The sequence below is a fragment of the Pinus tabuliformis genome, chromosome 6 (assembly GCF_031772625.1).
Source record: "Pinus tabuliformis cultivar Carrire ecotype Pingquan chromosome 6, CPIR1, whole genome shotgun sequence".
Taxonomy (NCBI): Eukaryota; Viridiplantae; Streptophyta; class Pinopsida; order Pinales; family Pinaceae; genus Pinus; species Pinus tabuliformis.
This window is the reverse complement of record NC_142292.1, coordinates 1,685,731,900-1,685,747,595: the sequence shown is the minus strand read 5'-3', so window position 1 is coordinate 1,685,747,595 and position 15,696 is coordinate 1,685,731,900. Positions and strand designations below refer to the sequence as shown.

At 38.9% G+C, this 15,696-nt stretch overlaps 1 protein-coding gene across 2 annotated transcripts; it reads right to left on the bottom strand.

Moving 5' to 3' along the window:
• Positions 1-1,351: 1,351 nt before the first annotated feature.
• Positions 1,352-14,894, bottom strand: LOC149265452 (uncharacterized). 2 transcript variants are annotated; one of them, XM_089429425.1, is made up of 6 exons: positions 14,706-14,894; positions 6,587-7,037; positions 3,095-3,617; positions 2,658-2,947; positions 1,782-1,890; positions 1,352-1,688 (listed from the first exon to the last, which is right to left on the bottom strand). In XM_089429425.1, exons 2-6 carry the CDS (start codon positions 6,896-6,898, stop codon positions 1,522-1,524), a joined length of 1,401 nt encoding a protein of 466 aa, XP_089285551.1. In that variant the 5' UTR covers positions 6,899-7,037; positions 14,706-14,894; the 3' UTR covers positions 1,352-1,521. The 2 variants fall into 2 exon arrangements, with proteins under 2 accessions (XP_089285551.1, XP_089285547.1); XM_089429421.1 differs by having other exon boundaries at positions 1,352-1,890; positions 14,706-14,893.
• Positions 14,895-15,696: the final 802 nt, after the last annotated feature.

Below are 15,696 nucleotides of genomic sequence, written 5' to 3'. Positions count from 1 at the left end.
CATAGCCAAATATTTTACAACATGTTTTAGTCATAAATGACCAATTTTAACTTGGCAGAGTGACTACAAGTGTTTGTGGGCATAGCCAAGGGCAAACAAACTCGAGTTAAATGAACGAGGAATGAGAAATGAGATGTATGAACACACAACATTTGACCTGTAATTACTATGAAATAGAGTGAAAGCAAAACTCGATAAAATATTATTTGTGAATTGAGAACCATCCACAGCTTCTGGTCTTTCCACTGCAGCCACAGATTCTGGTATTTCCACTGCAGTGTTCGACTTGTATAAGGTTACCCTAGCATCTTGTCATTTTATCTCCCTCACTTACCGACCACAACCAACATCCCCTCTTCCAAATGTTTGTTGAACCCATATTACCCTGCCAATCTATCTTCGATCCCATATTTCAGAAACATCTTTCTTGTATAGATTTTATGCAGAAAAAAAAATGGAGCTGCATTTTGAAATGTCACAGATGAAATGCGGTAACTTCGACTAAGCACCAATTACTCGACACATGCAAATGCACCACTAAATATTTTCCCCTTAAAATGCTAAAAGCTATAACAGTTAATACCACCCAGAAAATTCATACACCATTTGTCACACTAAAAATAAAACCTGCAAACTCACTATTCAAAAGAGAAACGAAATGAGAAAAGGATACAAAAGTTCATGCAGTATCAAGAACAAAGAAAATACCAACAGACTGCAAAAGCCACAGAAACCCAGTATACAGAAGTAAAAACCCTTCGACACATGGGAAAAGCATGACATATAATAAACCTGGACTCTCCGCAAAGCCTCATCAAGTCACAAGGAACAAGTGCTAACAGGATGCAAACATGTACTTGTATGTAAGGCAGCTCAAACCATCCAACTGTGACAAATCACAGAAACATGTACTCTTTTTAGTTTGAAGTTTATCGGTAGACCAAAAAAATTAAGTCTAAATCCTGCATTTTAAACAATGAAATGTCGTGCAGCATTGCCAATCTGTGGCATTTGCCCAACTCTATTATCTATTGTTAGTTGACACCATAATGCAGTTCAGAAACATCTAGATATGGATTATCCATCGAAACCATCAGAAACATGAAAATTTAGATGATGTTGAGAAGCATACATGCTACTCTTCCCACAAATGTAAGAAGCAGGTAGAATGACAGTAAAGAAAGAAGCAGCAAAATGCTAATACAAAAAACAAACACATTTTTAAATAAAGTTTTACTTCTAAAAGAAAGACTAGAGAAGTTAGGAAAAAGACCATACGTAAGGGTATGAAGGCAAGGGGCATATTTCAGACATCATCTTGAATTTTGATGACCAATACTTTGCTCGAGCATTTCTAAATCAAACTCTATTCAAGTTATATACCTGATAAAAATTATAGCAAAAATAGTGCAGGAAATGCAATTAAACTTATATGCACTGGATGTTTAATGCTGAAAACGGGAAAGGCAAACTGCTGACATAAAACTTGTAATTCACCACCACTGTATTTCAATACTCATTTCAGCGGTACCTCTGAGCAGAGTCATACATTCGACTTGCAGGATATTGTTCCCTCAAATCGTAGCCCTGACTTCTATTGTAAGAATGTGGAGGATTGCCATAAAACTGTGTTTCATCCCTTCGTGATTCATACCCTCCAGGGTAGACCTGATGAGCTTCACCAAGACCTGCACTAAAGCCACGATGATCATCATAACCAGATATTGGACCACCAGCCATTTCATGATATTGTTTTGAAAGAACTGGCTGTTGATGCTGACCAACACGTGAAAGCAACTCATGGCGAAAAAACTCTTCTCGTCGCTTTGCATGTTGATCTCTCAGGGCTAACATCTTTGCCTGGAATTGTTCATGAATCTCTCGTGTGCGCTGCAAGTAAAAGTATCTTTTCAAAATCATATAAGTACCAAATTCCAGAAAAAAATGGAATAATAATAGCTGCAAAAAGACCAGAGAAAAGGATTTCAACTTTATGCAATTTTAAGATCTCCTGGCCACTCATTGCATATGATCACAGTGATGAGCTCAGAAACAGTAGACTTGCGGAAATCTTACAAGAGACAATAGACCCAATCTTAACAACAGACCAGCCAAACAAGAATGAGATTGCACACCCCTATCTCAGCACAAACCTTTTACATGCCAACTTTCAAAATAATAGAAATAATAACTGCTTCAGCAAACTAATTTTTTTCTAAAATACAAAGGCAAAAACAAAAAGCATATAGATGAGCTCCGGTGATCATAAATCTACGAAACTGACCTATTGAAAGGATCTCTAATGCTCTAAAGCAGTGGATATTGCAGAAACAAAAATTAAAGGAGACACATTTCATCCAAAAAATTACACAAGAAACTACATTTATCTATTGTACTAAAAAGTACTATTTATGTTGCTTGTGAAAAAAAAAAAAAAAAAAACCAATAGAAAATAGACAAGTATCTAATTTCAGAAGCCAGTCTGGATAAATTGACAGATAATTCTATTTTCACGAGTCATGTTACTTCATGAACACATCACATTCGCTAAGGATGACCATATCCTCATCACCAAAAGGGTTTTCCTAGAGATTAGAGTTCGAGTGTGAACTAGAGAATCATGGAGAACAAAATTATAATGGTGGAGAATATCATACCTCCCGGTGCCTTGCATTTTCCTCATCCTCTGCATCATTTTGATCCTTTACAAGAGTCGTTACATCATCCATCAGTCTATGCTCCAATGCTTCAAATGCTTTGGGTAAAGACTGATCAGCAAACCCAACATCCATTTCCTGTTTCCGGTCAGAATCCTTCAGGAGAAAACTGCTACCTTCTAGTGGCATAATATCTGGCATCTGCCCTTGATAGTATGGACTCGCTCCATTAGGGCCTCTAATTTTAGATGGAGAAATGTTTCCACTGCCAGGATCTGAGGGACCTCTTCCTTTGGGGGGATGCAAAAGGTGACCAATCAAATACATATGGAAACTAATATTAGTTGGAATCAAACATTCACACGCAAACAGTTAGTAAAATAACAGAAGAAAATGACCTTTGAATGATAACATTTTGAAGTTCTTCCTCATCTAACCTTCTGTATACAAGTGAGGTGGTACAGAATTAGTTCCATTACGAGAACCTTCCCACTTCCAGCGTCCATCTGCCTGGGAAGACCCATAGCGTTGATCCATGTCCATGGGTGGGGCATCTGCCATGCCTTGATAAGGCTGTGAACCAGAATTGTGCTGCACTCTCTGAGCAGCGATATGCTGCATCTGAGCAGCAACTAGTGAATTTGTGTTTGATCCACGGTTAGAACCCTTCCGCCCCATGTTTTCGTCTCTATATTCCTCAACCTGCTCAGCACGTTTGTTGAAACCTATGGGTTTTGACCTCCTTTCCCTCTCAGACTTGGATGTGTTATAATATGCCTCACGCCCTCCACTAGGATGACTTTCATGTTCAAACTGATGATTTCCAGTATCCTTCTCAAAATCCTGATTTCGAGAACTAACAGGTCCAGAAACACGTGATTTGAACTTTTTGTCCCTTGAAGGGATTTTTTCAGCAACTGCACATGACCTCCGGTTCACTCCCAGCGTTGTTGGACACCCCTGCCATGAACGATACACATCAGATACATACCATAACAGAAAAAACTTTTACAACACTTGCAGAATGCCACAAAATAGAAATCAAACACAACTTACAAACCTAGATAAGCAAATAATATCGTATATGTACATCATTTCATTCAAAATGTACCACCACTTACTGCGAAACTTGTATGACATAAGGAAATGCAATTTACTACAGCAATGGAACATTGCAGCCCAAGATGTTAATTCAACCAGTTGTCGTCAATCGTGCTGGGCATTCAGTTAGTTCTGTGTCAACAGTGCCTAATTCAAATCCCCCAAGGTTAGGTGCACTAACCTCCGCTGACAGGTTTACTAAGGATAACATCAACAAATGTGGAGAAGCATCCATTCCCCATGAGGTTTTTCTTGGAAAATGAAAAAAAAAACACAAAGAGGAGGAAGTCAGGCAACAGCACCATTCCAGCTTCTAGATCAGTGAGACCACCAGGGGGCATTCAATCACCACAAGCAAGTTGTGATACCTGCTCAAGACCGCTGCAGGCATATCAGTTTGGATCACAAAAGAGCAAACATCACTCCAGCAGATAAACAACCTCCTATATATCTCAGCACAAGTTACTTATTCTAGTCAAGGACACCACACACCACCTCTTCTAGCTCTTCTGACCAGCCTTCCATCAGTAGTTTCTTTCCTATGGCATCAGATGTTAGGGGAGATATGCATACAGAGGTTGCTGAAACAGAGGGAAACCTTCACTCCTATGTTGCAGACAACAGCACCATTCCAGCTTCTAGATCAGTGAGACCCCCAGGGGGCATTCAATCACCACAAGCAAGTTGTGATACCTGCTCAAGACCCCTGCAGGCATATCAGTTTGGATCACAAAAGAGCAAACATCACTCCAGCAGAAAACAACCTCCTGTATATCTCAGCAGCAAGTTACCTATTCTAGTCTACAAAGGACACCACACGCCACCTCTTCTAGTTCATCTGACCAGCCTTCCATCAGTAGTTTCTTTCCTATGGCATCAGATGTTAGGGGAGATACGCATACAGAGGTTGCTGAAACAGAGGGAAACCTTCACTCCTATGTTTCAGGCAATGGCAATGGCAATAACTTCATACAAGGGAATCCTCCAGGGTTCTTGGTCTCAGCAGTACTCAACTTTGTATCTGCATCCCAACTTTATATTTCGCCCTTAGATTTTAGCGCATAGACATTACAGATTATATATCAGATCTGCTTTTCACTTGCTTTATCGTAGTGGCCTTTTCACTCCCATTTTATATCAACACAATTGTGCTAAGCAGTCCCATTGACCTATTTGTGGTCATTTGTTGGACACCAATAAACGTATATACTCACATCTTATAATTATAGCAAGCAAATATATAGAACAGGCTGGTCAAAAAAAGTTAATCAACGGAGACTCTGACATTCTGACTTTTTTAGTTTTATTTGCGCCCTGATACATCCTACAGTATCAGCTCTCCAGAAAACAGGCAAATTGGATCATTTGATAAGTTTTCAAAATGGATTATTCAGTAGTATGAAAATCAAAGTTCTCAACAAAAAAGGACAATTTCAGCTCTTCCATGAGGAGTCCAGGAGACAAAGTAACAAATAAGGAATATTATAAAAAAAATGTATCCACAATCCCCAATTCATATCTGTCATTCTAAATGGACTGCTGCAAATGGTTGTCAACACGTCCTCCACCAAAGAATCTAATATTCTAAACATCATTCTCTCTTAATTTTCATGAAAGCTATAGATCATTGCAGTTTGTAAACTTTTTAAGGTTCATAGTCTTCAAAGTGATACCAATCATTGTTTCTGCATCTAGTCCAAAATCTGGTAACATCTTAATCACCATCTTTTAATTTCATTTACAGGCCTTTATGCAGCTTCTGAAATGCAATTGGCCTATTGCTCATGGTGTAACAGAAAGTTCATGTCATAATTGTTTTCAGCCCATCACAAATCATCCAGCCAAATCAACAGCAGAGGAATATAAGATCACCCATATTTTGGATCTGTATCTTCTAGATATGAGTAACTTCTCAGACCTCAAACCAATTGGTCTAATCTCAGAGCTTACAAGTTCTATAAATTCATTCATTCCTAACTGGACTGACTGTTTAAATAGAGAGAAATCCACAGAATTGTTAATTCAATCTAATATTTAAAATGCAAAATGTTGGATCCACTGAACTATACCCACTCACAGTGTTCATTAGCAATACTATGAACAGGCCCCAAATAATCTACATAAGATACAATTCATTGTCATCACTACTACTTTGCAGTATAAAGACCACAGTTTGGCAATGCTTAGAATGGTGACATAAACATCGCTGCCATGCTCATCCTGCAACCTGTCTCAAATCTAATCCAGGAGTCGATATTGTATGTATAAACCACCTCAAATTCAAGTAAACAACTCCCCCAGTTCATGATTTAAACTCAGCATCTATCCTAGAATTAGCAAATCGATTTCATTGAAAATTTACTAGTTCAGACCCATAGAACCCAGGCCTAATACTCCAACAACATGCATCAAAATCACTATCATGCCCCCCTAATGTGTGTTCTTGGGCATTTGAGAGGAATAATCATAAGGCTGTGTAAACCAATTCACAAGGCAGTTTGGTTTGGCAATCAAGAGATCATAAATGACATCATTGATCAACAATATCAACACCACCAAGCCTAGCAGCCAAGGGAGCAGGTTTTGCATTGTTGGACGCATCTTTGCAATATTTTTTATTTATTTTTATTTTAAGGATGGATAAATCACCAACATTCTCTGAATCACTTATCATACCTGGAGCAAATGGCCTTTTTAAACTTTGAATTGATGGCTTATTGGGTTGTCCATGTTTCCAATATATTTTAAGTATCTAATATTCTAATGTCTCTAAAAAGGAAAATAGGAAGGACGGCAAATCACTAACATTACCTGTATCACTAACATACCTGGGTAAAATGGCCTTTTTCACCACAGATACGGCATGTAAGCTCCTCTTCCTTCTTTTTCTTCCAATTTTTTTCTATAGACTTAGCCTTTGACTCCCACACTTTAGCTTCTCTACTAGTAAACCCTGTGGGAATAGCATTTGGATCACGAGTCCTTTCATCCTCAGACTCATCATCACTAGCAGATCTTTTTTTCATTGTATTATTATCACGATCTTTGAAATCAGAAGGCTTAGGAGGTCCTGTATATTCCTTTCCATAAACCTCTCTCATCCATTCCTCATCCTTTTCGTCATCCTCAGGATGAGCCATTACACAAGAACCAAAGTACCTTTTTAATCACCTTCAACAATGCAAATTGTAAGTAGTTGCAGTTGTCCCACCCAATCCTGCAACAAATTTATGCAGGCGTTTGTTGAGCACCGCTTGGTTCAGAGCAACCACAATGGGTCTGTGAGACAGACATCAAGTAAAATGTGGTTAAGAATTGGTAATGCACTGACAAGCACCTTGTTGCCTCACAACTATACGCATGCATATGCACAAAAAAAATATGGTTCTTACCCTTACATACTGCATCCTTACCCAGCCAAAATCTATGGTTGGCGATGTAGCATCTCGTAAAAGGTATAAAAAATTTAATATTACTAATTTTTTAATTCCCAAAGAGAAAAAACAAAGTTAAACTTGATAATTTTGTGTATGTAGTTCCAAATAAATACAAATCAGGCCAAAAGAAGCATATTATTTTACATCAAAACTAGTCTATTTGAAATAGGGCTTTTGCACAGCCCACAATATACTATATAGTAAACAAGATGTCAGCACTCAGCAGTAAAGCATTATTTTACCAAAAGCAAAATATTTCTACAAGAAATGAATGAATCCATTAAGTACTACAGTAATACTACCACACTTCTATCATAAGCACTGTCGTGACAGTTGAAGTCTAATAGCAGGAAAGTCCAACCTGAAATAATTACAAATGCTCCACTATAAACTCATTTCAACTAAAATGCAAAATTCCACAGTAGATATCATCTGAACAGAATATAAAATGGAAGAGCTTCAAAAAGTATTGTTTAGAAAAGGGCTTAACATTGTAAACAACTCTGAGGAAAACTGCAATGTTCCACAAAGTCTCCGGGACGGGGAGACGCGGGTGCGGGGAGACGCGGGTGCGGGGATACGCAGGTGCGTGGAGACGCACAAAGGGGACGTGTGGGAGAACCCTGAAATTTTAGGGAAATTTAGGGGAGACAGGGAGACATCGAGGTATATATAATATAATTTTTAATTATATATATTATAAATTGATATATATGTATATAATTTTGAAATTTTCATGTTCATATTCATTGTTCAATAATGCTAATTCATCAAGATTCAATACCATAAGATTCAATAATAAAATTCAATATGAAATTCAAATATTCAAATACAATGTACATTGATCCATATCATTCATCATTCATCAATCATCATTCTATAATTTACATTGAATCATTGATTTAAAAATTAAATTGAAAATTCTGAATTCATCATTCTAGTCTTCTAGATTCTAAATTGAACACTAAGTCTTCACATGGCTGAGGATAACAGTGGTCTACTTCTTGCCTCAGGACCGAAGTTGCAGAGATCTGCTCCTTGCCTCAGGGATGAACTGAGATCTGTAGGCTGTAGCAGACCTTTCCCCAGCGCTGAGACTGAGGTCCGATAAGAGTATGACAGCAGTTCCAAAGTGAAAATACTGCTCCAAAAAACAAACCAGAAATTATGACCAGAAAAGGCAAGACTTGTGACCAGAGAAGCCCAACGAAACCACCTCAGAGATAGCAAAAAATCCACGAAATTACTTCACAAAATCACCTCAGAAACGAGTTTTTCTTGTTTGAATTCGGTAGTCAAATGAAGAGGCCCAGCTTCAATATATTCAAGATTACGCTAAATCATTGATATGCTGCCGCCTGCCGCCTGCGTGGAGCAAGAGGGAGGATGCCACTGCAAGTTTGCAACGACTGCTAACTTATTTGGTAGTCAAATGAAGAGGCCCAGCTTCAATATATTCAAGATTACGCTGAATCGTTGATATGCTGCCGCCTGCCGCCTGCGTGGAGCAAGAGGGAGGATGCCACTGCAAGTTTGGAATGACTGCTAAGTGCTAACAGCAAGTCGCTGCGTGGAGAAGAGTGAGGATGCGCTGAAGCTCTCGTGGGCGCAGTGAGAGCAGATGGAAGAAAAAAATGCGTTGAGGTAAGAGCATAATGAATGGCGGCAGAATGAAAACTTGAAAAGTGGAGTTAACCCTAACTTGTTCATGTAATTTTTTATTTGTAATTGTTAATTTAGTTTATTTTTATTTTTTATGTTTTTTAATAAATTAATTTTCATTTTTTTTAATTTTTTTTGGTTTATAAAGGGTAATTAGGCAAAAATGAAGGGGGGACACCCAGAAGAACCCCATTTTCGGGGGGACACCCAGAAGAACCCCATTTTCGGGGGGACACCCAAAAGAACCCAATTTTTGGGGGGGACGCCCAGAAGTACCCCTTTCGGGGAGTCAAGTCTCCCACATTGGGGAAACGCACCCCCTTGCGTCTCCCCGAGTCTCCCCAAAAGGGGGACGTGGGGAAACGCACCCCCGAGAGTTTCCCCGTCCCAGATGTGTGGGGTGCGAGGGGTGCGTGCAACCCCCCTGGGGGACGCGTCCCCATGGAACACTGAGAAAAAGAATACAAGGTGCAGGTATTCAAAATCGAACCCCTTTGCACCAGCTTAGGAACCAGCACAGGAGTTGTTCGCCAAGGAAAATCTTAAGGTAGAGAGAGAAACATGAAGTAATGCAGAAGAGGATCATTTTCAGAAGTTTAATGTCCAACTGAAAATAAGCTGGAAGGATGTAGGTCTTAAGATTTGTTATGCTGACCAATACATGTATACAAGAACACTTTAGAATGATGCAATTAATTTTACAACACAATGCAGATTAAATGGTAAGGATAATTTTCTCAATCTTTACTTGATACAGAACATTAGTGGGCTTCCAACTCCAGTGATTGCAGGTATCATGTGTCAGATAAAAGTTTGTATACAACTCATTATAAAATTCATGCATTCAATGACTCTGTAAAAGGTACATACAAGTTGGTGGACCCTCTGTTGGATTATTTCCAACAGTAATTACCATATATTTAAATAATAATAATAAAATTACAAAATTATATAATAAAAATTACAAAAAAAAGAGTGGTAAAGAGATCACGTAACAGAAGCTCTATTTGGACAAAAACCTCAGGCTACTGAAGCTTAGAACAATTGGGAAAACCAAAACTAAGTGTACAACACAATACAAGGGAAAAGCTGCTAGAATTTAAGAAGCTGAAAAACTAGCATCAATCTGAAGCATCGTGCCAATACATAGCTTAAACAGCACCAACCATCTTGACAGCTTCGGTGTTCCCAAGTTTTTACACAGTATCTCACGATGCTCATTTGCAATTAACACAGAAAAACTATTAACAGCTGCTGCCAAATAGTCAATTTGCTGCAACAATATCAAGATGCTATCAAAATCAACAAATTTTTATTATATGTCCTGAAGGCCTATGGCTGAATCACTAGCTGAAACAACCCATATCAATCATCATATTGAAATGAAATCATGGTGAAAATTCTGTACACAATCTCAATTGGACAATACCCAGATTAGGAAGAATGGATATTGTCACTAGTGGAGTTCATATAGTAAGAAAAACAGGGAGTTGTATATCCAAAAACTTCCCAGCCATTTTCAAGATTTGGCATGTGTTTGATCCAGCACCCCACAGAGACCAGCTTATTTGCATCCAACAAAACTGAACTATAGTGTTTGTCTCTACTACTGGATACAATCAAAATTCACAGAATTTCAAATATATCTCTGAAAGCCTCCCGGTGAATCATTTGGCTGGCACAGCAGTGCTTGTGGCAATAAAGGTGAAATATATTAAAATAAGACAAGCACTGCAAAAAATAGGCTACAGGAATCAACTTTAAGCAAAGTCTTTAGGTTTAGCAATAGACCATTCAATGAGACGATTTAATCAGTGCTTGTATCTAAAAGAACCACATTGAACAGCCTGCACACAATCTGATTAGGCAATTTGACAAATTTGCGAACATATGACACTGGTAATTGTGGAGTCCATATTCCAGAAGTTCCCAATCATTTTAAAGATTTGGCATTTGTTTTATCCAGCATTCCATAGTTAACTTTCTTTGCATCTAGCAAAGCTGTACTATAGTCTGTCTCCAATACGCAACACAACCCACTACAATAATGAGAAGCTATCAAAAGAATGGGCATCTTTTAGATGCAGAATCCAAACCTGATAAAGGCGTGCTCTTGAAAATAAAGGGTAAAAGAATTCAAATTGAACCTCTTGCTCAAAGAAGGCCTATATATATACCATCTCCACACATGAGATAGAAACCTATTATGAGAACTTTCGTAGTTGAGTCTTAGAACCAAGCCACAATACATCATGTGCCCAACCTGATTCAGAAAGTTTGCAAGTTTGAGAACTGGCATTTGTTCTTGTTTCCCCATTGGTTTTGGAGCTTCAACATAGTTAAATGAAAAAATTAAAAAGGACAACCCTTGAGCTAGTTAGGAAGGTGTTGCATATATGTTGTCATTGATGTCAACAACAGTGTCATAGATTTCAAAGTTCAGTAGCATGAGAGACTATAGCAGTTTGGATGGCATATCTCTGAAGGTATTTCTTCTCTTGTCTCTAGACCAAATGAGAATGAATGATGCATGGTAAGATAGCCCTCTCAAAGATCTGTCCAATGGTATATGGCACTTCCATTAACTCTACGGGAATCAAGCAAAAAGTGAAGTTGAATTGAAGAGGCCTCACAAGGTTCCAAGCCTGGTCTTCAAGAATATCCAGATGCTTTAGCATATCCAGATATCTCAGCATATCTGGGCATCCAGGCCCTCTGCTGCAAAGAGTTATTAGTTGGATACAAGACTTGTTTCTCTGCATCCGAGCAACTGGGTAATCAGAGATGCGGCATAAGAGCCATTTAACAAAATCACTAGATTTTTGGATTTCTTCACTAGCCAATGAATGAACCCCAACTGACATGGCAGTACAGGTAGGATAACAGATGGTGCCAGGTGACAAAAGGATGATGATGTGGCACCCTAAAATTCGGACACATGGCAAGAAGAATTAGACCTTTTGGATGGCCAAGTGGTCCTATTCCAAGTGACATGTGGTGACAACTGACAACATGGCATGACACATGATATAAGCTGGAGTGGCAGAGGACATGGCAAGTTCTGATTAGTTCTTGAAGTTTCCATGTGGCAGCCTCAGAACTAGGGTCGAGGACTGTATTGGCAAGGCTTTTAGTGTATTTAGTTCTTGACTAAATTAGCGGCATAAAAGGAAAATTGCCCCAAAAAAGCAGAAGGCCTGAGTTTACAACCATCCAACCATCCGGGGTTAACGCTAAGTGATCCAAGAATCCGGTAGTCTAGGGTGCAAGTAGCTTGCACATATGTTTGAAACCTGAATCTAAATATAATTGTAAAAAGGACGCTTGGTCAAAGTTCCAAAGTCATGGTTCCATGTAAAAAATTCGGACACGTGGCATCTGGGGGTCGGTCTGTGCAACAGTGTTGGCTAGGGCTAAAACAGCCGGATTTCCACAACTAATTTAAAATTTTAAAGTGTTGTTAAGGCTGTGGTCCCACCAGTTGGTCATATAGGTTAGTGATATAAGCCTCAAGGAACCAAGAAGCCATCGATTCATGTTGTATCTGGGTCATCCGAACTGGTTTTCCAGCAAGCAAATACTAAACCAAATGGCAAATACAGGTCGTGTGTGTAAATTGTCAGTGCCATGGCTGGTTTCTTTGAAAAACTATAAATAAGCCAGAATACTTTTGAGTCGTGTGTGTGTCGATCGTGGAAATAACATGAAGAAGTTTCAGTACGGAGTGTTTTGGGGAGCAAATAGAAAGGAATAATACAGTGGAATGAAGTCTGTAGAAGACATATGATTGCAGAAGTAGACAGAGGTCAAGAATCAGAGGATGTCTGTGAAGCTGTGCTGCAGATTTACAACAGGAAGTAAAGAACAGAATAGAGGAGCAGTACAAAACTAAGCTAAAGTCATCATCAAGGAATTCTATTAAGCATTTATCAAGATGGTGCCTATATTTCTTAAGAGGTTGGTGCCTCATCCTGATTGGTGCCAGAAAATCATTTTAGGAGGTTGGTGCTTCTTTTGGTTGGTGCCAGAAAATCTTTGTGTGCTTCATGTCAGAATTATATGGCTTCTACATAAGTGCAATCAAAGAGATCCCAGTCTCTTTATGCTATCCAATTTCAATGCCCCTGCTTCCATAGATTTTCATTAATCTAAGTTGGCTCCGAGAACATATCATGTTTTAACTTATTGCACTAATTAAGCATTTAAAGTTCTATATCACATGGCATGCCAGGAGCACATCCAAACTCCTTAACTCTCTCTGCATTCCACAGTTGCTACTCTTAAGATCTTTTACAAAATCAAGTGTGGATTCTGCCTGAGGAAGGACATTACCTTGATCACAGAAGACAATATTAGGTTTCTTTTTTTCCAAAATCAAGTGTGGATTCACCAACAGGACATTGGTTCGCTGGTGAGGTTGACAGAACATTAGACCATCTCCCATTGTTTCATTCTAAATGTGGTCCACCCCACCATAATGACACGTCAAAATGTGCTGAAGAAGGGTGCAAGCTGCAGAAGAATTTGGTGGAATCATTACTCCTCAAACCTGCCCCCCAAGCGAAACTGAATGTGCTTTGCGGTGCAGCTAGGAAGCTTAGTGCATGTTAACATGTGGGTTTTACCTGACAGGGAACATTGTTTTGTCCATGAGACCAGTTATAATATTTCTACCTGACAAGGGACATTACCTCATTCGAAATTTTCACAAGTGTGGGTTAACCAACGGGGCCTTGATTCACTGGCGAGGTTGACTGAGTACCAGGCCATCTGCCATGGTTCCATTCTCACTGTGATCTGCCCTACACGAATGGCACGTCAAAAAGGGATGATGCCGACCTCAAGCTCCAGAAGGTTTCGGTAGAACAATTAATTCTCAGACCTGTTACCTAAACCAAAAGGAACTGCGTTTTAAGCAATACAGCCATCAAACTCAAGGCGTATTAACATGTGGGTTCTACCTGACAGGAAACATTGCTTTGACCAGAATTCCACAGTTGCAGGGTCAGTCTAATCTTTGATGACAGATTTACTGTCCTTCTGCAGAAGGACAGAAGTCATACCAACCAACTGTTGAGCAAAAGATACCAACAATCAAAATTAGCATTTTCCAAAACTTTTAACGCCACTTATAACACAATTTCGGGTTGTTTCTAATGGACCATTGGTGAGTTAAGCCATCCGCCAGGGTTCCGTTCTGGTTGTGCCCTGCCCCATTCAAATGGCACGTCAAAAAGGAAGGATGGGGACATGTCAAAAAGGATGGGGTTACGTTCGTGCAAAATAGAAACCTAACAGGCCTGTGTCGTAAGCCAAAGAAAGTCCGTATTATGCAGTTCAACCATCGACACCAGAGCATATTTTCCGAAGCCAGGGAGCGATTGTTTTCGCTGATCAGAATAAAATGAAAGGAATTGTTTATTCCATCACTTGTAATCTTCAGCACACAATTTAACAGTTTTCCAAGTGCAGTAAAATACAGTAATATTACTAAACTTCGCCACAAAGGGCTTTTCAATGCGTGATATAAAGAGTAAAACCCGAGTTCCAGCCTCTCTAACAAAACCCGGAATAGAAACCAGTACCTCAATAACGCTCAAGGTTTCTCTTAACATCTGCAGTATTTACAGAAGAATGTGCAATGCAAACAAACCCGTCGGTGATTCAGGATAATTATAATAACTCCAACCCCAGTTATCATAATATGGTCGAAATCGATAAGGAAAATAAAAGGGGAAAACATATGGAATTCATGACACCAGTAGTAACACATAAATTAGGAGCCGTAAGCAATGTTCCGTACAAGTTTTATTCTAACGAGAAATTAAGGTTTTATGTGCTCGCAAACCTTCGATACGAACGAATCGAGCTCATTCACATTACTGGGATTCGAACGCGCGATCTTCCGCCGCCTGCCCAAGGGCCTGCTATTCAGACAGTATTTCCTCCCGCTGTACCTTCGCCGCTCCTGCTCCAGATGAATAAATAGATGAGGAATTTAAGTGTAAAATGCCGGGTAGAGGACTTATAGGGCCGAGTAGTGAGCGTGCATTTCTTAAATGCACTAGGCGGATTTAAAAAAATTATTATAAAAAATAAATTATAATTTTATTTTAAATTATTGTCATTAATTATAAAAAATATATATAAGTTTTATGTATGTATTATACAAAAATTTAATTAATTTTGTTGCATGTAGTGTAAGTCAATGTACATTTTGTCATATCAGACATGTTATGCTACATTATAGATGTTACTTTATGGGGTGCACAATGTCACACTATTTCTGATCTTCAAACCTCATGAACCATTCTAGTCCTTGCAATCAACGGGGGTCGTGTCAAGGAAGATGTTTTATTATGTGGAAGGTGAGCGAGGGATGGCAATAGTGATGTGGTTTGGGTGGTGCAAGTGTCTGACTTGCATTTGAGTGCTTACCATCAAGAGTGATTAGAGGGCCTGAAGAAATTATTAGCAATTATTTGAAACACAATAAACAATAGTGAGGTACAAGCAACCACACACAAGGACTTACAGGTTCTTGATTCTTGCTTTTGTGCATCATGGTGAAATGTGTTGTATCAAATACTTGTAAGTCGTGCAACCATGAATTTGTACTTATATCTTTTTCTTTTCATGGGTGGAAGGATGAAAAAGATCGTAAAATGTTTCTCCATCGATGGTCCATCATCATAATGGACAAGAATTGCATAGAATCCATTTCTATGAGCTAGTCACTACAGACGTTGTCATACACACACGTGTTAGTGTTTCAAAATCTCCTTTTATAAATAATTTGAAGCTTTCATCTCTGGTCAAAGGTTCAATGTTCTTGGAGT